Source organism: Coptis chinensis, chromosome 7 (assembly GCF_015680905.1).
Source record: "Coptis chinensis isolate HL-2020 chromosome 7, ASM1568090v1, whole genome shotgun sequence".
Taxonomy (NCBI): Eukaryota; Viridiplantae; Streptophyta; class Magnoliopsida; order Ranunculales; family Ranunculaceae; genus Coptis; species Coptis chinensis.
Window position 1 is genome coordinate 91,834,239 of NC_141462.1, and position 22,258 is coordinate 91,856,496.

A 22,258-nucleotide genomic window follows, 5' to 3' on the forward strand; every position below is an offset into this window, starting at 1 on the left:
AAATGATCTCATTTGTCTCTATATCATTGCACATAATTTCTAATTAAGTTTAAGCTAAATCAAGCGCAACGTGTCCTTACATAATTGGAGATGTTGTAGAAGCGCAAAAAAAAAAAAAATAGAAAAAAGATGTTGTAGAAGTAACATTGTTTGTATAAGCTAGCATTATTTTATTAACATTTTGATTATTAAGTGTTGAAGACATGTTCATCTACTTCACTAGCTAGGTTCACACGCTCCTAAACTATTATAAATACTCACTCCAATCTCATTCTCTTCAAATCTTAGCTTGTGTTGAAGCTTGACAATAACATCAAGAAACCATATCATATCTTACCAAACCTGTTCCTTCTTTTCAGCAAACAAACTTTCTTCCTTCTTTCTTGCGCGATTTTCAACATCAGAATATGGGAGGGAATTCACCTTGTGCTTCCTGCAAGTTATTGCGAAGACGATGTGCTAAAGATTGCATTTTCGCTCCATACTTTCCTTCGGATGATCCACATAAGTTTGCCATTGTTCATAAGGTCTTTGGTGCTAGCAATGTTAGCAAAATGTTACAGGTATTTGCTAAATAAACCACGCACATACATGCTCAGTTAATTCATTTGGCACTTTTAGCTAAACACACGGTCTTCTTTAACTAATCTATTTACATGTACAATGTACAGGAACTTCCCATTCATCAGAGAGCAGACGCAGTGAGTAGTCTTGTGTATGAAGCAAATGCTAGAGTTCGAGACCCAGTTTATGGATGTGTTGGTGCCATTTCCTATCTACAGAACCAAGTCTCACAATTGCAAATGCAGCTAGCAGTTGCTCAAGCTGAGATCCTTTGCATCCAAATGCAGCAAGAGCCAGCCCTGCCTACACATAGCCAAATGGACCAAGATGAGAGATCACTTCTTCTGCATAGTAACCTGGATAGTATTCCTCAGTACCTCAATTTTACCTCTTACCCTTCTAGCAATGTAATTCAAGATCCTCTCAAAAGGGAATCTCTTTGGACTTGATTTTTTTTTTCCTTCCCTAATTAATGAGCGAAGAAAAGTATTCTCCTACCTTTTGTGTTCTCTATGAATCTAGCTAACTAGTTAATTTACTAAGAGGAGTATCTGTAACTTATATGCATAACAGTACTAGGTGCAACGTTTCAGGCTGATTAAGTGATTATTGACCAGGATCACCCAATGCTTGTTCATTTTCAAGAAGATAGGCTTTTTGGATGATCTAAAAGTCCTTGTATAGAAAAGAAAAAGGCCTTTGCTGACTTTTTATTAACAATGTTCCAAGAGACGGTGCTCTAAGTAAATTAACATCATCAAGATTGTGCCCATAATCCTAAAAGAGTGACGGCCAGTTTTGAGTTGGTTTTCTGCAAGACTGCTTTATAAGCTGTTAATGGATTGATTTTGGATATACATTTTGGTAAAAATATGATCATGAACTGGTCAGAACTAATACGGAGCAGGGTCCATTGACATCCACACTCTAATAACAACTGGGAATTAGTTTTAATTAACTCTTACGACTACTGTACACGTATGGTAGTGTAACTGTGTAAGAATAGTAGAAAACAAGATGAATTGCATGGGGTCAACCATCCATGTGGAACATTGAGTACACCAGGGTTTTGTAAGTTACTTGTTAATCACACAAAGGCTCATATATAATCAACATTAACGCGTTATATTAAGGGAGAGGTCGGTGCCCTTACTGATGTCAAACCTCTTAAACATGAAATCTAATCAAATTAAGGTTTCAGTTAATTTGGTACCACATTGGTGTTCAAGTGGGTATCCAAGTTCAAAGAAGTGCTCTCTTGATGGGAAGAATACAAACAACAAAGGGTTAACCAATATTACTCCCATTAGATGAGCCAATTAGAATTTCTCTCTTGGAAATTAGGGTCTTCCTCCTAAATACACAAAAAAAAAATCAAATTGTATATATGGGAGAGAGACCCTAATTTCCCATCTAAATAGGAAAATTCCTAATTAACTCATCTAGTAGGGATAACACTAGTTCACCCCAAACAACAAAATGTTTGTTAAATAACATCTCTATTGTTTTTTTTGTTTTTTCGCTAACATACATCTCTATTGTTTCTATTGTGAAAGAATTCATTGCTCCATTCATATATATATATATATATATATCTTATAGAGTTAATAAAACAAAGCCAACACCTGACTTAGAGATTCTGCTTACTACATTACTTAATGTGAAGGCCTTTGTAAAATGTAAGTCAAACTTTGGTACTTTATATTTCTTATCACATTCAGTTTTGTTTAATCATTTGGGAATGCTAGGCTGTTAAAGAGTAACCATAACTCATTGCATGTGTGCAGAGTTTAGCTTTTGTGGCATGTTATGCTTATTGCTAATGATCCTCTGTAATTAATAATAGTACTACTTAAGCTGTGCTGCAAACTAGCTTGCAATGTTGAATTATAAATGTATCAGTGAGCACTATATTTGTTCATCATGAAGTAGTCCATAACTCCATATTCAACAATTAGTCTAATGAGTCTATCATCGTTTGTAGATAATCAATTTCTGACTTAGTCCTTTTAGTGTATAAATTCCCTCCCTAATATTTATCTGCCAGTTTGAGAACTAATCCATTTTATGCCGTAGATTTATAATCCAGTCACCTTTAAAATGCTATATCAAATATGGCTGTTCATGACGATGATCATTCTATAGATATCAACGATCCATCTGCGTGGAGATAATTTGTGGTTACACCCTTGAATGGCCTGAAGGCCGAGTGGTGCATCCTGTGCTTCTGAATTGGATTGTGAATAAACTCAAAAAAAAAAAAAAAAAAAAAAAACCTTCTGTGGAAGGAACAAGAAGCTTGAAGAGGCCAGTAATATGTTTAAATATTTACTTCTGTGGAATGTTTACAATAATAATTATCTCAAATGTTTGTGAACACGTCTTAGTCTTACCGCCGTGTGCAGGGGCATAGTCACTGTGTTGAATTTTGTTTGAACAAATGAAGCTTCTTTGTGGGGATTGAGGAGAAGATACATGTTAATTAGCTAGAAAACATGAAGTCAATATTGTTGAAAAACTATTAGCAAGACTTATGGTTTTAATTTATCTTACATTAGAAGACAAATAATTACTAATAATCTATCAGTCTCGAGTAACTTAGGAAGGTATGTATTTCACATTTGAGGGCTCGAGGATAATAGTTCCAAATGAAATATTGCTTGTTCTTCCAAATTCGATTCTCTACATCTTCTTTCCTTTTGTACTACTAAGGCATTAACATTAAGCAAATCAAGACTTCGTTTCTTATGTCAAAGTTGTTGGTTGTCCCTAATTAATAATCATTAAGTGATATTTTATGAGGGGCCATGAGCTAGGTTCCAATCCAAAAATGCCATCTACACATACATGAGTTGTCAGAAATCAGAGTATCCCTATTTTTATCAAGAGTTGCCTTTTATCAATATCATCAAAAACGTTTGTTACATCAAAATGCTAATCACTATTTCATTTATCAATAGGGCTCCAAAGATGCCATCATACCAAAAATGATAACTATTAATGGCGTTTCATATTGATTTATAATCTGCTAAGTTAGAACTACAATTGTTTGGATTTTACTTTCCAAACAGTAGAAATTACTGCATCACAACTGCTTTTGAAAGTCTACGTCCAACCAGTTAGTGGTATCAGTGTATCACACACTTATGTTCATTTGCTTCATATGTATACTGTCTGAAATTACATGTTTTTAGTGAGAAATAGACAAAACTTTAAAGGGTCCCAACTTTAAATAAGTTCATGCGTGCATTACCCCTTACTTATATATATATATAGGAAGGGATCGGAGTATGTGCTAGCTCATAGCATCCCATTCTAAATTGCTAAGAAATTATACAAGTTCGTGTTGGACAAAGATTGTGTTTCTTTTCAATTTCGAGGCATGCCTTGAAGAAACATTTCCAATCTTCCTTAACCTATTCTATTTTGACTATTTACGTATAGAGTCCAAGTTTCAATAGAGAGGCTGGTAATATGTCGGCAGCTGCTAATACAATCTTGAAAATAATCACAAAAATCATTTATTACTGTTCCATTGTCATGAAAAGCAGAACAAAGAAAATCCATTGTCTTTCGTTTACTAATCTTTGATATTGGTTGCCTTCTCTCAATCAGTGAATCTCTCCCAAATTCCTATGAAGTGAGTAGACTTTTGAGTTTGACTATGAAGAACTAAGACTTTCGTATAATGTTGTTCTTGCATTTGAACAAGTTTTGGTTTCACTGGACTAGCTATAAAAGTGATATATTGGTAGCATTAGTACCTAGTTTGAATTATCAGACAGAGTCCATGTTTTATTCTTTTCCAAGTGCTGATTGTGTTGTTTTTCACACGTTTATTACTTTGCTGGATCAGTGAGTGTCACAGCATGTCTGGTTGGTGGTTTCATCAACTGGATTCCAAGCATTTCATATAAGAAATTGGCTCACCCACACCAATATTGCAACACAGCAATATATGTATTTCGGTATTTCCATTTTTGTATGTAATGTAGGTCCATTTCAATTTTCAAACATTAAAAATGCACGAGGTTTGTACAACAGTACAAGCAAGGTCAAAGCCTCAAAGGTCGTTGAGCTGGTGTTGAAACACCCTGGGTCTCTTTATGATGAAGCCCATGATCAAAATACACCCGTGTTTTGGGAACTTCCAGCTGGCCCAGTACATGTATTTGGGCTTATTTTTATCGACAACGTCCGACCAAAAGGCCCATGGGTAGATAATATTACCACAATGCTTTTCGGTCCATCACACGCATGCATTACTAATTTAGTAATTCACAAAGGTTCAAAGCCCAAAATATCGAATATCATATGATAGTCATGATACACTGGTCTTGATTTTGATTAAAAATGGGACAGAATTTCAAGGTAAAATCGGTCCAATGTACATGGAAATATCCATATCCGTTTACAGGAGTCAGATATATTTGACGGACATCTTTTTTTGATAGATTGAAGAAGGCTACCAACCGAGCTACCCATCTAGCGGGGTAGCAGCCCGTGATACCTCTGTGTATCTATTGAATTGGATGATATTGGAGAGATAGTTAATCACTTTTGGCAATACTACCACAAGCATATGAACTTGCTAAAATATTTCACTTTATCTTAGATACTTTTTTTAGAGCCTAAATCACTTTAAATTTGTAATGAAATTTCATTTTACCTATCCGGCTTATTTCAGGCACTGGATTGCTGATGTATCTTATTTTACGTCTACATATTTTTTGTCTTCATCTGACACAGTGACATGGTGGATGATACATATTATACATCATCATGATATATGACATGTATCACCCTTTCACACAATGATATATGATATGTATCACGAAAATACATGATGTGTAGCTCGATGATACAAGACATGCCCACATTACTGTATCAGATAAATGGAATGGGCCGGATAGGTAAAATGGGCTGGATAAATAAAATAGAATTTCATTACAAATTTAAAATGGTTTGGGCTCTAAAAAAAATAAATGGAGTAAGGTAGAATATTTTAACAAGTTCATAGGGGGGGTGGGGGTGGGACACCAGTTTTTGTTTAGATGAAATCAAGACACAGAAATCATACTGAAATGCATGTATCTTATAAATTAATATGATAAAACTGTGATGATCTGATGTAGAGAGGTGGAAAATGATTAACAATGATATGACACATGATGAACTGATGGCAAAGAGAGGTGCAAAAATGATTAACAATAATGCAAAAAGTACAGAGAAGAACAAATAAGAATCAAACGACGGTGTGCGTTCTACTTTCTATGTTTTTTTTAGTGGGGTATCACACTATCACGCTGCTACCCCGCTAGAGTGGTAGCTCGCTAGCATTCCTCTTATTTTAATGATCTAAGTTTTCCCTCCAAACTTAAACTTTACCATTTACCCAACCACAACTCTCAAGTCTCAAGTGTGTCATCAGACCAACAACCAATAGCAAAAGGATAAGATGCCATGTAGGATAAAAAGCGAAAAGAGGTTGTACACTTGAACCAACAACAATTTAACCGATTTTCTATCTTTACTTATCTCTTTTATTGAAAACATCCATGCACACACTTACAATGAGATAAACAGACAGATAGGGAGCAGCAAGAAATAGATAAGAGGGAAAACCATGGGGTTTTTGAGTCCTACACTAAAAAGCAGTCTAAAGATGGAAGAGCAAGAGGTACCAGATACCATTGTGTCCAAATCGTCGGTATCGAAAACAATGGATGAAATTGATATCATGGACAAAATGGAAGACATGTGGGATGAAGAACACTTACTAGGAGATAACATGAGTGGTGTCTTTGGAAATGACTTCTTGGACTGGGATGACTTCACTATTGAAGAAGAAGATGAAGAGCAGCTCAAAGATGAAAACGAAGAAAGCGGCGAAGGAGAAATGGTTTCTAAGAAGACTAAGAGAAGTGAATGGTTTGAAGAACAGACTTGTTACAATAGTTTTATCAAAGAAGAAATTTCTAGTTTATGGGATGATGACGAGAAGAACATATCAATGAACTTGAATTTGAACTTGAACTATCAAGAGGTCATGGATGCATGGTCAGACAGAGGATCGCTTTGGGCCGATGACTATTCGCCATTGATGATCAACAACTATGTATGTACCTTAACTCTTAACTTCACTAGTAATGAAATTAACTACTACATCATTTTTTGAGTTCTAGTGTAAGATCCTTATCAAAGATAGTTTTGGTGATTAAATATAATATGTTGTTTGCAACTTTGCATATCATTTGGCGCAATGTGTGCCAAAAAATATGGCAACAAACAAATCTTCGATGAATGAGTTGCACATAGGCACTACTCAATAGAAGACAAAGGTTTAATGTAGTGAAAACCCAATTCTTTAAGATGTGCTTCTAAATACATATGAAACAGTAGGAATGCAGTGAATTTATACTTAAGAGGGGTACTTTACTTAATGTAATCTGTATCTCAGATGGGTGAAGTTCCAGTAATGCAAGAAGATAGAAAGGGAAGGGAAGCAAGGGTGTTAAGGTACAAAGAGAAGCGTCAAAATAGGTTGTTCTCTAAGAAGATCAGGTACCAAGTTCGCAAGGTTAATGCTGAGAAAAGACCCAGACTCAAGGTTTTACCCCCATTTTCTCTCCCACACTATCTTTCTCTACACTAGTCTAACGAGTATGAACACAATGTCAGTTTGATTATTTCCCATTGTTATGTATTTGGTTGCAGGGTCGATTTGTGAAGAGGGTGCTAGACAAAGCTCATAGATGAGCATGGAGGATTGGAGGATATGTAGATAAACTAGATATCATGTTGCTCATTCATATTATTTATTTTTATATTTTCGCTAATGATATGTCAATTTCATTGAAAATTCTTTTTTGCCTTTTTGTGGACCTGGCTTTATGGGACCATAAAGGCTTTGCATCAACAAGCTAAAAGGAACACGTGTTTGGAATGGAGAGTAGGGTCTAAGTGTCCAACTGTCTAAGAATGCTCCGGCAAAATGGACTTCATGTTTCATCTGAGGTCACTGTCTAAGACGAAAGGAACGCCAAATAAAGAAAGACTTTCATGTTGACTAAAGATCATACAATTACATACCATAGTACCAAAAAGTGCTGGAAACAATGCATGAGAAATTGAGTAGTTCAGAACTGCAAAACAGAATAATAGACATCCTATTTTATGCTCTTGCAAACTGCCGTTAGACATCACCGAACAATTTGCATTTCTAAGTTTAAAGTTTAAACAATATTATTAATAGAATTGAAAATGTGATATTACAATTTACAAATACCTCTCCTTTTTTGACAAGGCCTAGGAATGAAACTTCTGGCAAACGCCATCCACACCTTCCGACACCATCATCAATCAGCAAGGAATGGACTTTATTGAACTTCAACAACATATAGTGCCGGAGAATCATGCTTCTGACAAACCTCATCAGCACCTTCCATCTTCGCTCTTGGCAACCTAATAAATGGAGCTTATTTTTCTTCAACGTCCAACACAACAGCTAAATGCTTTTGGCAGACCCCCATTGATGCTTCCCATGTTAATTCTTGACCAGAAAATAAATGCAGTTTATTGAGCTTCGACGTCCAATACAAGTGTTGGACAAGAATCAAGCACCTGGCATGCCCCATCAACACCACAAACTTGAATGACAAATTTTAGACTTGAAGTACCTGGCGGTACCAAATATTCAGATATGTAAAAGGCCCTCACTCTTGCCACACCAATATACTCCTGGACTTCGGCATTTGCAGCACTGCGAGTTCCTTTAGCTTGTTTTTCAACATAAATATTGTACATAGGAAAGAGTGAGCTATCTCCTTTCAAACTCCAAACAATTTTAATGCTTAAAGTCTTTGTCCCCTTCGGACCTGAGGCCCAGGAGATATTGTGACCTTCAACTACCCATAAAGTAGATGGTGGGAAGTCTGAACTCTGATTAGAAGTTTTAATGGTGATATGACCCAGTGATGCAAAGAACTCTGTCGAACCTGCCTGAATTAACTTCCTACCTCCTGGTCCACGAGCTTGCTCTACTCTCAACTTTTCAAGCTTGGCCTTTGATTTATAACATACAGCATGAATTCCTGTCAACATGAAACCATTCATTGTGATACTAGTCTCTTGTATGATCCATTCGGGGGCCGCCTGAACTTCACTTGCCAACTTTGTAACTCGATATGGGGTAACAACTTTATCAAATTTGCTTGCAACCTGATTCATGCTATCATAAGCAAGGAGGACGGAAACTTTTTTGTTTAATTCAGACGAGAATTCTAGGGATAGGCCCACCAAAGAGCTCCCATCGGATTTCACCTGCATATGAATGTTATCATGAGTTGCAAGGGCTCTAGAAGAAAATCATGAGTTCTGAATTTAGTTTAGTCAACTGTACTACTAGCAGTAAATGACTGGGTTACTAGTTAAGAAAGGAAGAAGATACATTGTCGGCAGAGTAAGCTAAGTGTAGAAACTAATAACTGACAGAAGAACCATACTAATGCTTACTGAAATGATATGCCAATGCATTAAACGATTGAACAAGTAATTATGAGAAATTCATGACAAAGTCAAAGTTGATAGTTCAAAACCTACCAACATCTATTTCACATTATAACTGAGGGCTATCATTGGTGAAAATAAATTTACAACTTTATTACTTAAATTTTCATAAAAACAAGGATTTAGATGATTCAGGGAAATAAAAAAGTCCTCCGAAATACACACCACATCAACAGAAAGGCTGGCATGGTCACGTTTCCAAGAAAAGGTACCACTTTTCACTGATGTGCAGTATATTTAAAAGCTATGATGCACGGATACTTTTACCTATTGCACCGGTTTCAACTGGGTTCAATACTGATACTGGTACAGGATACACTTTGAACACAGCTGAAACGTAATGTATCGTCACGTATCCTCACATAGCATTGATTAATATGAGGGAAGGGAGGGGAGGGGAGTCGGGTGGAAGAAACACACAAACAGAGATGGAACAGACGAAATAGAGAAAGATGAAGAGGAACTTGTACCTACTTTGTTGCTAATCAATAATCACTCCACCACCACCTTATGTTCAAAATCATATTAACTGCTAGTTTTTTTATATATTATTTATATTCCGAATCGCTATCGTACCCGTCTCATACCCTGTACCCGTGCCAGTACCAGTATCTGTATCCGTGCACTATAGTTTAAAAGAACTGTCACATTACACGGATCCTAGATCATTTAATTCTCATATTTTTTGGTAATGTATGCACTTTCCAACAGTGAGTCAGTACTTAGCAGATCTACTTGATTTAAAAAATATTTGATAGACTGGTTGATCATAATATCAATCAACCCAAGAGTATACACCATCAGAACTAGTGTGACGCACCGGGTGGTTAGATTCACAGACACCTGCCTTGTATCAAGGTATAAACCTAGTGCTGTCTTGTCCTAATGTTTCTTTTGTGACAACTATAAAAGATACTGTAGTCTCATATTTTTTATTAGGCTACTTCGTAGCAAGCATTCAAATCAGATGCATGAAAGATGGTCGTTAGGCTTTAGGCTTAGGCTTGGAATCCTGTATGCTTAGAGGTAATGTAATATAATTTCAAATATCTCTATCCACAAATAAATGTACGACTTACAGAATGCATAATGTGGATTGGAGTGTCTTCCAAGGGAAGCTCTCCTTTAAAGAGTCTTGTAGAGAAATAAGCATTATCTTGAAGAGTTCCTTTGAATGTAATGTTCCCTCCTCCACTAAAAGACGCATCGTTGAAACTACCGCATGCAATACCAGTGTAAAATATTATGACTTGGAACAAGAACTATAACATTAAAGCCAAATATCTAATCAAACTGCAGAAAAAGGAAAACATAGTCCATAGACAATTCATATAGTAGAGAGCATTCCAAGTGAGAGAGTGTGTTTCGATAATGCAAGTAAATGCAAAAAACAAAAAAAAAAAACAGATTTGAATGCAGAACAGTACATCACTGAGAAGAAAAATTCTTAAGAGTTTCCATTAGAATTAGTCTTAAACAACAAACCACCAAATAAGATATAAATGAAGCTCCAGTGCTTTCTTTTTCTTTTTTCCTCCAATTGCCTCCATTATCAACACTCAATAACATGATGTAGCTCACTCAACTTTCCGTAGATCATTAAATCAAATAAACACTCTTCTTATTTTTCTCACTTAACATGGTGCTATCTAGTTGAATATCTAAGAAATGCAATTTAATGTATTTGACTTCATACTGAAGATCGTTAAGACTTTTAATGGAAAAATTCTCTCATCAAACAATCAATTAAAAAACAAGTCTGATTCAAGTATTTCCAAAGCTTGAAACCTCGAGGATTTTTCACTACAGCACAGGTGAGAAGGATTCACGGTGAATTTTCACTCGAGCCTTGCTCCTTTACTCCACGTCTCCACATGAACATATACACTATGAAACCCAGAAAGGGAGAGTGGCAGTAACAATAAAAAAAACTTACTCAACCATGAATTGAATGGTATTTGGCGAAGATTCCACAGAATAGTCGAGGACAGGCTGTTAAAGAGAAAAAGAAGTGATGTGAGATGAAAATGAATGTTTAATAGATACAGGTAACAACAAGTAGCTTTGCCCAAAAACTGTGAAGTGTGCACACGTGAATCACTAGACACAGCAAAATGTTAATGACATCCCCAAAACATTATTATTTACTCCACAGCTTTTAGTATTTTTTAAATATTACAATTCCCAGCCAGTATTATTGTACCACAAACCAGATATAAGGACCAGACCTCCTATCTTGTACTCCATTTTGGGGTAGAGGAAGTTAGGTGATTTTACATAATAAGGCCTTGCATTTAGAGGTGCTTTTGAAACCTAGCTCCCTAAAACAGGACAAGGATAGGGCGATTTAATGTACATTAATCTTAGAAGGCACTATAGTATCTAGCAAGCCAAAGTTATAACTTATAAGTAGTAAGATTAATAAGAGATATGAGCAAACTAATGTTACATAAAAGAAACATCATGTAAATTCCCTGCATTCTGCTCCATTATCTCCAGTACATTTTCCTGTAAATATATCACATTTATTTTTTATGACAATTTCCTTTAAATACTGCATTTTCTGTAGTTTGTACTCCATGTTAAACAATCAAAATCATCACACCTTAAAAAAATTAAACCTTGAAGAAACCATAGAACTTAGTGGACACATACTTGAAAGCTTTGGCAAGAAATATTGCACCAAGACTCATTAGAAACTTGCTCTCCTCCAACGGAAAAATGATAACCATGACCCTGAAACACAATCAAATCTCCACAGAAATAAGGAATTCAAGGAAACTAGTTATCAAGACAACAACTCTCTAGGTAATAAAGAATACTGTATCTGAAAATTTGAGATTTATCAATATTTTGTTTGCAGAAAGCTGTATCCGTGAAAAGATCAAATTTTGTCTAAGAATGTAATGTCACAAGTCAAGAAAATCTGTCACATGTCCTTGGACAGTATGGATTTATAGAGTCCTCAAAACTTCTCTCTTTAATATGATGGAGTAATCGTCTAGACGTGGAAATAATATACATGTTTTATTGTATTATTTAAGTCCTTATTGCTTGCCAAAGATCCAACAAGGATTGGTTTTTTAGCCAGGTACGGAATGTATAATTGAAAGTACGTAGATATTTTCAACTTTACAGAGAATAATAATAATAATAATAATAATAATAATAATAATAATAATAATAATAATAATAATAATAAAACAGGTTTTAATGTTTTATGCAAGTAACAGAGCTTATCTTTGGTTCTCTGTGTGATAAAAGTTGCTATCTTATCAATTACTAGAGACATCACATGCAAAAGGATGATTATTTTTCATTTTGAAGCTACCCATATACTCAGTAAATCTTCAAGTCCTTTAGCTTCATTTTAACTAAATCGAGTATTGGTATATACAAACTTAGCAATAGTCTTAAGGAATGATGCTGCCTACCTGATCAAAGTTTGAGTAGAAGGGTAGTACAAGTGGGTAGTATCGAAGAAGTCCCCATGATTTCTCGACAAGGCCCCACCACCTGCAAAATGCAAACGTATTATATGACCATGAAGAATGGCCAACAAAGATCCAAAAGTTTCCCATGGAAATAGTAGTATAGAGAAAGCAGACTGTGCTTTGACAAAAATGGGTACTCATTCACCACAATTCTTCTATCACACAATCGAGCGAAAATTCATCTGATCATAATGCTCACCATTCATGAAGCATCTGCTAGAAATGAACTAACAACCCACTCTAGTTTATGAAACAGCTGATCATGGGACAGATGGCTGTATAGTGGTGACTGGTGTATCATGCGATAGCATCACAAAGAATGTCTTTAAGCAAAAAAATTCCAAACAGAGACAGTAGTAGTATACAACCCAGGGTCAGCTGCTATGAACGGTTTTTTGCTTAAGGCAACTCGAATCAATCTTCAAGACCCAATTTTCGTGCATAAAGCGGCCATATACATGGGGTGGCCAGAAGTATACACAAAGCATTCAAAAGGAACACGTAAATTAGATCCTGACCCTGGTTCATAAAATACATGTCAAATGCAGGCCTCCCTCGCTTCTGCTCAACCACCACTACCAGTAAAAAGAAACCACGGCACACATTTTCATTTTAACATTGATAGATAAGGAACTTCTAGTGAAAGCATTGAATCATTAGAGAATCATTAGGGTAACAAAATACCATCAGACAACATAACTATATCCAAGTTTATATCTCTCCTTATTCTTTGATCGGTAGAAATAGAATTGGTTTATAAGGGCAAATCAGAAGGACAGGAAATTTATGTAATAAAACTGCAAGATATTGACACCACCACTATTCAGAAATCAAGACATAAACATATCACCTGTTTTGGGCAGTCTGAAAGTCAGGTGGTTGCTTGGTTTCATAGACCCATCCCGGAGCAAATATAGCAGCTGAAACCTCATCCTTCTTTAGTACATCAAGTGCCACATTTGTCTGGCATGTGAACAATAATTATTAGTATGTTTTACCCTCAAACTCCTCAAAATTTGAGAAGGGGTGGGGGATTTAAAGAAATGAAATGTCAGTTGTATTTAAATCTGTCAGCAGGTAATCAAGGAGGAGATAAAATTAAAAAGAAAAATGAAAAGCCATATATGTTGTGGCAAATAATTGCAATAGTGTTCGTATTGCAGATGATAATTGGTGGAAGCAACAACTATAAAAATTCACACTTTATTGAAAATAATCAAGACCCTAGTTCTTCATAAACCCTAAAAATCACACCTTTAATTCTATTCTCTCAACTAACTCAACAAAAGCAACTCTCCCCCTAAACCTAATTACAAGCCCTTATAACCTTATTTACAACTATTTACCTTGCTAGTGAAGACATCCAATTAAAATGTGCCCAGTGGCTACAACTATTTAATTAATTAAAATGAAACGAAAACAGCTACAAGAGGGGTATGCCTATGCGACCACGACTATGACTACGATGTCCACATCAGTTCAGATATAATAGTTACAGCAATTTTTTTTTAAACATGCCAAAAGTAATCAAATCAACACCATGCTGTATAGATAAATTGAGTATAAAACCGGTGGATCACTAACATTTCAGCAACTCTGACTTCAGCTACATTGAGTAGGTTGACAATGGTATTAATTTTCAGCTTGTCAAAGGGAGTCTACTATGTAAGCTGCTAATAATTGCTAATGGATTTATATGTGGAAGGCAAAAATTTTTGCGAAGATCTCAGAGCAAAAAATGTTAGCGTAATAAACTAATTCATAATCTACCTCCTTTCAGGCTTAATGTCAATACAACCTTGCGGTTGTCCATTTCTATTGGGTCAAACTACGGTCCAATTCGTGTAAAAGTAGTCACTAATAACCACCAACTCCAATATTAGCTATAGGCTACAAATCTCCTGAACCACAAACAAGATAGACCAACAACTGTCGATCACTCTTAAAAGTAATACAGCTACAGCAAGCAGAATTAAGAAGCGGTCCGCAGGAATGATAAGCTGCAATGTAGTAACAGAATTGATATTAACTTTTAAAATCAGATTTCCCTTCATAAGACCACATCAAATGGTTAATACTGTACCACGATGCACCATAAGAGCACACCATTTTTCAGAATCTGTGATATCAAGGGACAATGAATTTATGAGACTAAATCCCAAACTGACAAGTGACGAGCTTTATAGCAGGTACAACAAGAAATTTCATGTGCCACTTAAATAGGTTACATGTCCTACAAGATCGTAAGAACACATACAGTCCACTGTCCACCGCCATATGTATTCCTTCCAAAAACATCAATACCCATGTAGACATCAAATTTGCGATTACCAGCAGCAGTAGCCGAAGTTTTTGGATAGTCTTCCTGCACAGCATGTAGTGCATTAAAGAAAATTTAAGAGATATGAGTTAAGCACATTACGAGCTACAACAAAGACAAGTATTACTTGCCAAGTATAATTTACAAATATGCCATCACATAGGTCAAAGAAAGGTTTATTCAGGTCATTCAGTTGATTTTGCCAACTAAGGTTACCATCAATAGTCACACTGTCATACCTATATCACAAAAAGGAAGAAGAAGTCTCAATAACTAAGAAGTAAAGGGGAAAACAAATCTAAGAATGAAATGAATCTCATGAAAATCACCAAATAACCAAAGACCCAGGCAAGGAAGAGTGCATAGTCTGAGTTAAATGATTGACAAATTCTTTCAAATTAGGGATCTGCACCACATCGAGTTCAACCTCCATATTAATCTGCAAAAATAGTTATTTGTTAACTGATGAACCAAAGTGCAAGTGGACCTGCAAATATCATAGGAACGGTCACAGATTGCGTGCTCAAATTATGCCTCTTGATTCTAGAGATAGTTCGCCGTTCACTGCTGTCAACATTTTTTTTTTTCAAACTAACAATCTTTATCTGTTTTATTTGCAGGAAGATAGACAATAGAGAAGGTTATGTTTTTCAAGGGGAAGTAAGAGGAGAAAAGAAAAAGGGGATGCAGATATCTCCAACTAAATCAATATATCCTTTTTTAACAGAGACCTATGAGTCTATGACACTGGCAGTCTACAGTTCTGAACTAAAATCATGTTTCATATTAAAGACATACTATTTTCACTCAGGAATAGAGCTGATTCATCAACTACTTCGAGATAACTAACGATTGGGAAAGCAATATCTAGAGAACTGAACTCCCATTTGTAAATTGTTTAATGTTTATATGACTTCATCAAATATAATCAATAAACTAAGTTCAAATAAACAGATAAACAATTCAAGTGTCCAAATTTTAAATCATATTAATGAAAAGTGTAAGGAATACAAAATTACAAACTCACCAACCAACCGTCAAATCCCAACGCAACAGCAAGCTCAGCCAAGAGTTCAGCATACTTCTGAGCAGATTCCTTTGTTGACAGCAAAGTATTGCAGATAGCTCTTCCTTCATCCCATTCGGTGATGAAAGTGCCCAGTACCTTAAATTACGCAATCAAACATCACCAGAAAGTGGGATAGAAGCAATAAACCTAAAGAACTGAACCTTCATGTTCATCTGAGCATGAAAGAGAAATCACTGAAGAAACACCAATAACCAAGATTTAATAAACCAGTTAAAAGGAATACTAGTATCGTACTCATTTACGTTATATAATGTAAGCAGCATTCTTCTTCATTCGCATTAGATTACTTTAGTTATTGAACACAGAAATCACTTGGTGGACCTGACAAACTGAATAGTCCACTCTTGAAATAATTAATCTTTTGGCTTGAGAAGAATATAGCCGTTGTGAATTGAGATTGTACCTCAACTATCCTCACCAAGTTTGCATTTGGAATATTGTTAAATAAAGTGACAGCTTAAATGAGGAAGCAAAATTCACTCTCCCACTTAATGTGGTCGGAAAATTCAAAGAATGTAAAAGGTAGGGTTTAAACGAAAACGTTGAGGCAGAGTCAATGTGTGAATGTGGTATAACTGCCATTTGTTTTTCTTTTATAAAATGTTGACAGATTTTCTAGTTTCTCTACAAGTAAGGATCTTATAAAATTAGTATTTTTCTACATGCCCTCTAAATCATTTGAATCGCACCACAAAGAGAGGAAAAGAACAGAACATTTGTGGAGCAGCTGAACGTATGAGCGACACCTAAAGTTTCATGTACATAACAAAATATTGAACTCAATACTAGTGATTTTCATGAATTTCAGGAAACAGTGATCCCCAATTACAACTTATTATGGATTCAAAGCCAGAGTTTAGCATACCTTAACACCATGTGTATGTGCGGCGTTTGTCCAACAAGGTGGCGGAACGGTAACAAGATTATGCGAGAAATACACAAATATATCAATCAAATACCAATGCCAAATTGCATAAGCACCCTCATTAGTCCCTCCTTGTACCCACTTGTCATCAACATACCCGCCTGCCATGTCATGACACACAAGATTTCTCGGGCGAGAAGGCAGAGAGGAAGAAGAAGAAGGAAGTGGAACAGAAGCTACGTTGAAAGGGTAGTGAAATGACTTGAAATATGATCTCGACTCAAGATCTTCAAGCTTCTGGAGTGGATACGAGATTGGTGTAGATGGTTTTAATGGATCAAAAGGCGGAGGATCAATTGCTAGAAAGGATTCATTCTCTTGTGACGACGAATCTTTAGCTTTAGAGAACCATAAACAGTTTTGCATTTTTCGGAACAAGTTTCCGACTAAAAGTGCAATAGAAGCAATAAACCGAAAGAACTGGACCATCATATTCATCTGAGCATCAAAAAGAAAAATCTAATCATCCCAGTTTAAAAGAACAAGTTATATTAGAATCACCGGGTTGCCGGTACACAAAAAAACAAACAAACAAACAAACATTCTTTCCTCATTCTCTTTAAATTACATTACTTTTAATGATCAAAAACCGCTTCACAGATTAACTCAATAACAAATTCTTAAATCTTAATTAATGGAAAACTCTTAATATATTTCTGCATTTAAAAAGGATATTTCAACAAACATGGCATCTTAAATTACAACTAATAACGAAGTGATTAAAAGCAAAGAAACATGGGGGATACCTTAACACCATGAGTATGGGCAGCATTGGTCCAACAAGTAGGAGGAATAGTAACAAGATTATGAGAAAAATAAACAAAAATATCAATCAAATACCAATGCCAAATAGCATAAGCACTTTCATTACTTCCACCTTGTATCCACTTATCATCAACATATCCACCTTCCATGTCATGGCACACTAAACACCTCGGCCTTAACGGCAAAGAAGTAGAAGAAGGTGGGACAGTGGAAATGTTGAAAGGGAAGTGAAATGATTTGAAATATGATCTTGTTTCAATATCTTCTAGTGTTTTAAGTGGGTAGGAAATAGGGAGTGATGGTTTCAATGGGTCGAAAGGAGGAACGTACTCGTTTTGAGATGATGATGGTGATGATGTGGACATTATTGGAGAGAGAATGGAGTGGATGTAGTTTTTGATGGAAATGAGAGTTTGACGTTTTATATAGTATTGAAGAAGAGACTTCATGAGTCTGAAGAGTTAATGATGATCGAATGAGTTGACTCGTGTTAGATTCCATGTTGCCAACTTGTTCTTCTGTTTGTTTACTTTTGGCAATTCTAAGGTTGTTTGACGAAACCGAAGAGTTTTTTTTTTGATTTTTGTTACTTGTACTGCTACAGTGGGCCCAGTCCAATTACTGGAGGGGAAAGTTACCAAATGTTAAAGGGTCTGCCCCGAGGATATCCTCATAGAGACGACATCCGATACCGTTGGATCCGAAATCCAACGGTCCGAAAATAAAAAACAATTTGTTTTTGATTTTCAATTGTTTTTTGATTTTCGGACCGTTGGATTTCGGATCCAACGGTATCGACACACTCATCCCTATAGGGATATCCTCGGGATAGCCCAAATCAATGTTAAACCTAAGATAACTGAAATTTATTTTATTCTTTTCCCGACAGTAAAAGTATATAAAGAAGTATAATGGACCGTTTCTTTGCTTAACTGATTCTTTCTCATATTGATTAGGCTTTCATGATATATTTTTTAGGACTATTGGGTTATAATGATCTATTCTCTCAATAATATAACTCAAACTAGTCAATCTATCTTGTTACGTTGCTCAAACTTATTGTTTAAGGCTGTGTTTGTTTAGTGGCAAATAGGGGTGGCAAATTTTATTTTCCCACTAGATGCACCATTAGCCAGTGTTTGGCTGCATTTAAGGGCAGTGGCAAACACTATTCTCTATTTACCGGCAAACAAAATTTTCCCACTAGAAGTGGGAAAATAGAATCCACCTCCCCCCCTAAACTCTTTTGCCAGCATGAAAATCACTCAAATTTTCCCACTATGACCAAAACATTTGCCACCATCAATCTATCGCACTCATCTCCTTCTCTCGCTTGCATCTCTGTGTCTCGACAAGTAATCTCTCTCATCTCTCACTTCACTCAATTTCTAACTCAAATAACTCAAACAACAATCTCTTTAATCAATTCAATGTTTTGAAATATATGGAGTTTAAAATTTGACATGTTTTGTTGTAAATTTTACATTTTATTCGTTCTTAATGTAATCTCTCTCGGTTTGCCATCGTATGATTTTGGGTTTGATTTCTTTTGGGGTTTTGATTTAGTTCTCAATAATTGGTATTATTTGGTTTGGTTTGGTTTTGATTTTGATTTTTATCAAAAATAGTGTATTTTGATTTTTTATTAGTAAAATAGTTATGTTAACTATTTGGTTGAACTATTCGATATGTGACTTTGTGTGATCTCAAATGGAGTGTGTGAGTGTGTGTGTGTGTGAGTGTTATGTGTCGTTGTGTGGTGTGTGGTGTGTGATTGGTGTGGTGGGTGTGTGTGTGTGCGATTTGTTGTGTTGTGTGTCTTGGTTGTGTGGTGTGGTGTTGGGTCAGGTAGTTGAATGGTGTTGTGTTGTGGTGAGTGTGTGAGTGTGGTGTGTGTGTGAGTGTGTATTGCAAGGTGCCGTGTTGTTTGCGTCTTTGGGGTGCTAGTGGAAGGTCTTTGGTGTTGTTTTAAGTTGTATTTTGGTGTTGATATTATTTTTTGAAGTTTGGGTTTGTTATTCCATGTTTTGCATATATGTGAGTAGAGGTTTCAAGCATTTAATTTAATGGGATGTTTGGTTTTAAAATTCTTATGTTGGACTAGGTTTTGAATTGTCCAATTTACTTGCTTTAATTTGGTAGTTCCATCTTTGCAATAGTTGATGATCCTTGGTGATGTTTTTCTCCAATGGAGGTGTTTGTTCACCCGCCATACTTGGAAAGTTATTCAATACTTCATTGAGTTTGGAAACCAAAAAATAATATTTCTAAAAGTTAAAAAAATCATACGGAAAAAATAAAAACCATGTAAACAAACGCAAGCAAAACTGGCAAATCTTATAATTTTCACTATGAATTTTTGCAAACAAAAACTTGGAAAACTAAAATTTTCCCACTACAAATTAGCTGGCAAAGAAAACTCACAATTCACAAATCTAATATTTTCCCATTCTAGAGATTTACACTAATACCTAAGTGTATTTTGTTATTATTTTTAGTTTGGGCTTTTTAATTATTTTAATTGTCAATACTATTTTCGTATAGATTGTAAAGTCATTCTCGTCAATCGTTATTTAATTTCGTTATAGAATTGTATAGTGAGCTTTCCTAATTATCATGGTGTCGTTTTGATTTTAATTTAATTCATTTGATATCATTCCATGATTTTAATTGAGATGACAACTTACACAACGAAAAATAATTTCTTCTCATAAAGTATAATAAGAAAGACACATTGGTTACAAATTCAAGTATATATGAAAAAACAAATACTAAAAAGTTTCTACATATTAAGAAAGAAAGCTATGAGGGCACTTGAGTTGATTGTCAGCAAGTGCTTAACTTCAAATGACCTACAACACATATAAAAGTTGAGTTAGATAATTAACATTTTACTAGTAACCAAAATTACATCAATTATGTCTCATGAAAATGAATTATTGCTTGGGTGTACCAAAATGGGACACATCATAAACTAGCCGGGAGAGCCTAAATACCTCATGTTTGTGCACAATCCAAAAATTGATAATAGGTATCTTCTATAAGCAACCTTCATTTCTTAATTTCTTTCACAACTATTGAAGTTTCTGAATTGAATATCTACGCTAACAATACAAAAAAGTGCGAGTCTTTTGATATTGTTTTTTCCCAAAAGGCCTTTCTCTAAAAACGAAGTTGACGTGTCCTCATTGTGATGTGTATCCATTGTGAGCATCTTAAAATACTGCATCATAATATAAATTTTTTATTGAATTTGATGACATGTGGGGCAAGCTAAAAACCAATAAGAAAATAAGATTAAAAAATGTCCTATAGCATATGGGTTGGTTAATTCAATAAGACTAGCCATGCAGCCCGACCTGTGGCCGGGCATGTTATTCTTAAACCCATCATGTCTGGGCTTATATTTAAGGGAAGCACTTGGAAGTTTAACATATCCATATCCAATAAGTAATCCATATCCATAATTAACTAATACATATATCCATATCCATATCCATATCCAATAATAATACATATCAATTAACTAATCCATTGTTTTTTAATTTTTTTTTTTAATAATTTGAAATAATGAAATAATGTAGCTTTGTTTTTTTGTTTTAGCATAACACATGAAAAGACAATTTTAATTTATATTTAGAGTTGGGGTTAGTTTGGTAAGAAGGCAAGTAATTATTTTTTCAAATAGGGACTATTTTAAAATGCTCATTATGAATTTTCAAACGGATATTAATATAGGTAGGATATGGGAATGAGTACTCTATTTTGTTGGTACATCTGGCACATGTGAATCAAATGCATTAGTTGGACTTGAATATATTTCTAATAAGCAAAATAACCATCCACAGGAGTCGCAACATCGGAACTAACAATCACATTTAGCTTGGGAAAAAAGGAATTGCATAACTCCATATATGCTAACAATTCATCGAAATAAATCTTAAAAAAATAAAATAAATAATGAACATAAATTATCCAATTTTGAATTTCACTTTGGTAGAATGCGGATCGATTATTAGGGGAAATACGTAGCTCTCGAGATTGCATCTTCTGTCATGTGTTATTTCATACATGAGTTTTGAGAAATATGTTCTAATAAATCTAAAATAAAGATTGAAAAGAGATTGAGAAAGTGATTCAACATTCATAATTTTTTTCTCTAATTCACTTCGATTTTTTTTTATTTTATTATTTATTATTTATTTTTATTTTTTTTGATAAGCCTGTTTTTAAATAAGATCAGTAACTCATTGGTGCGACGGGGGTTCATGCCCCAAACCTCTAGTATCATCACCCAAAGATTTTACCGACTCTGCTAGTTCGATCTTCATTATACTCTCAACCAAAAAAATAGAATAAAATAACCTTTAAAAAAAAACTGAATGTAAAATTGTACCTTTAGTAGCAATGCATCAAGCTTGGAACAATTATACCTTCAAGAGAATATATCTTTTCTTGCTTAATCTACTAATCATCAAATCATCATCATAATCCTAGAAACAAATAGAAGTCAAAGAGCATACGATTATTAG

At 35.0% G+C, this 22,258-nt stretch overlaps 3 protein-coding genes across 4 annotated transcripts; 2 read left to right on the plus strand and 1 right to left on the minus strand.

Moving 5' to 3' along the window:
- The first annotated feature begins 273 nt into the window (after window positions 1-273).
- ASL5 (Lateral organ boundaries (LOB) domain family protein) lies at window positions 274-1,061 on the plus strand. Its single transcript, XM_086572745.1, has 2 exons — window positions 274-563; window positions 672-1,061. Exons 1-2 carry the CDS (start codon window positions 408-410, stop codon window positions 1,011-1,013), a joined length of 498 nt encoding a protein of 165 aa, XP_086428871.1. The 5' UTR covers window positions 274-407; the 3' UTR covers window positions 1,014-1,061.
- A 5,031-nt stretch (window positions 1,062-6,092) lies between these two features.
- LOC147489976 (uncharacterized) lies at window positions 6,093-7,428 on the plus strand. Its single transcript, XM_086572744.1, has 3 exons — window positions 6,093-6,682; window positions 7,025-7,174; window positions 7,282-7,428. Exons 1-3 carry the CDS (start codon window positions 6,191-6,193, stop codon window positions 7,321-7,323), a joined length of 684 nt encoding a protein of 227 aa, XP_086428870.1. The 5' UTR covers window positions 6,093-6,190; the 3' UTR covers window positions 7,324-7,428.
- Window positions 7,429-7,783: 355 nt separating this feature from the next.
- LOC147489977 (cytosolic endo-beta-N-acetylglucosaminidase 1-like) lies at window positions 7,784-18,246 on the minus strand. Of its 2 annotated transcripts, XM_086572733.1 has the most exons (12): window positions 17,708-18,246; window positions 16,902-17,399; window positions 15,974-16,111; window positions 15,276-15,385; window positions 15,074-15,185; window positions 14,884-14,991; window positions 13,477-13,589; window positions 12,567-12,648; window positions 11,788-11,868; window positions 11,069-11,124; window positions 10,212-10,347; window positions 7,784-8,886 (listed from the first exon to the last, which is right to left on the minus strand). In XM_086572733.1, the coding sequence occupies exons 1-12, from the start codon at window positions 18,173-18,175 to the stop codon at window positions 8,140-8,142; spliced, it is 2,649 nt and encodes an 882-aa protein (XP_086428859.1). In that variant the 5' UTR covers window positions 18,176-18,246; the 3' UTR covers window positions 7,784-8,139. The 2 variants fall into 2 exon arrangements, with proteins under 2 accessions (XP_086428859.1, XP_086428860.1); XM_086572734.1 differs by lacking the exon at window positions 16,902-17,399 and having other exon boundaries at window positions 17,708-18,244.
- Window positions 18,247-22,258: the final 4,012 nt, after the last annotated feature.

Excerpts from the sequence above, each read along its gene's own strand:
- ASL5 (XM_086572745.1), top strand. The coding sequence starts at position 408 with ATGGGAGGGAATTCACCTTGTGCTTCCTGCAAGTTATTGCGAAGACGA. Across the intron at positions 564-671 it reads ATGTTAGCAAAATGTTACAG|GAACTTCCCATTCATCAGAG; the intron begins GTATTTGCTAAA and ends TACAATGTACAG.
- LOC147489976 (XM_086572744.1), top strand. The coding sequence starts at position 6,191 with ATGGGGTTTTTGAGTCCTACACTAAAAAGCAGTCTAAAGATGGAAGAG. Across the intron at positions 6,683-7,024 it reads CATTGATGATCAACAACTAT|ATGGGTGAAGTTCCAGTAAT; the intron begins GTATGTACCTTA and ends TCTGTATCTCAG. Across the intron at positions 7,175-7,281 it reads AGAAAAGACCCAGACTCAAG|GGTCGATTTGTGAAGAGGGT; the intron begins GTTTTACCCCCA and ends ATTTGGTTGCAG.
- LOC147489977 (XM_086572733.1), bottom strand. The coding sequence starts at position 18,175 with ATGAAGTCTCTTCTTCAATACTATATAAAACGTCAAACTCTCATTTCC. Across the intron at positions 14,992-15,073 it reads TTGTAAATTATACTTGGCAA|GAAGACTATCCAAAAACTTC; the intron begins GTAATACTTGTC and ends CATGCTGTGCAG. Across the intron at positions 8,887-10,211 it reads CAATCCACATTATGCATTCT|GTGAAATCCGATGGGAGCTC; the intron begins GTAAGTCGTACA and ends ATTCATATGCAG.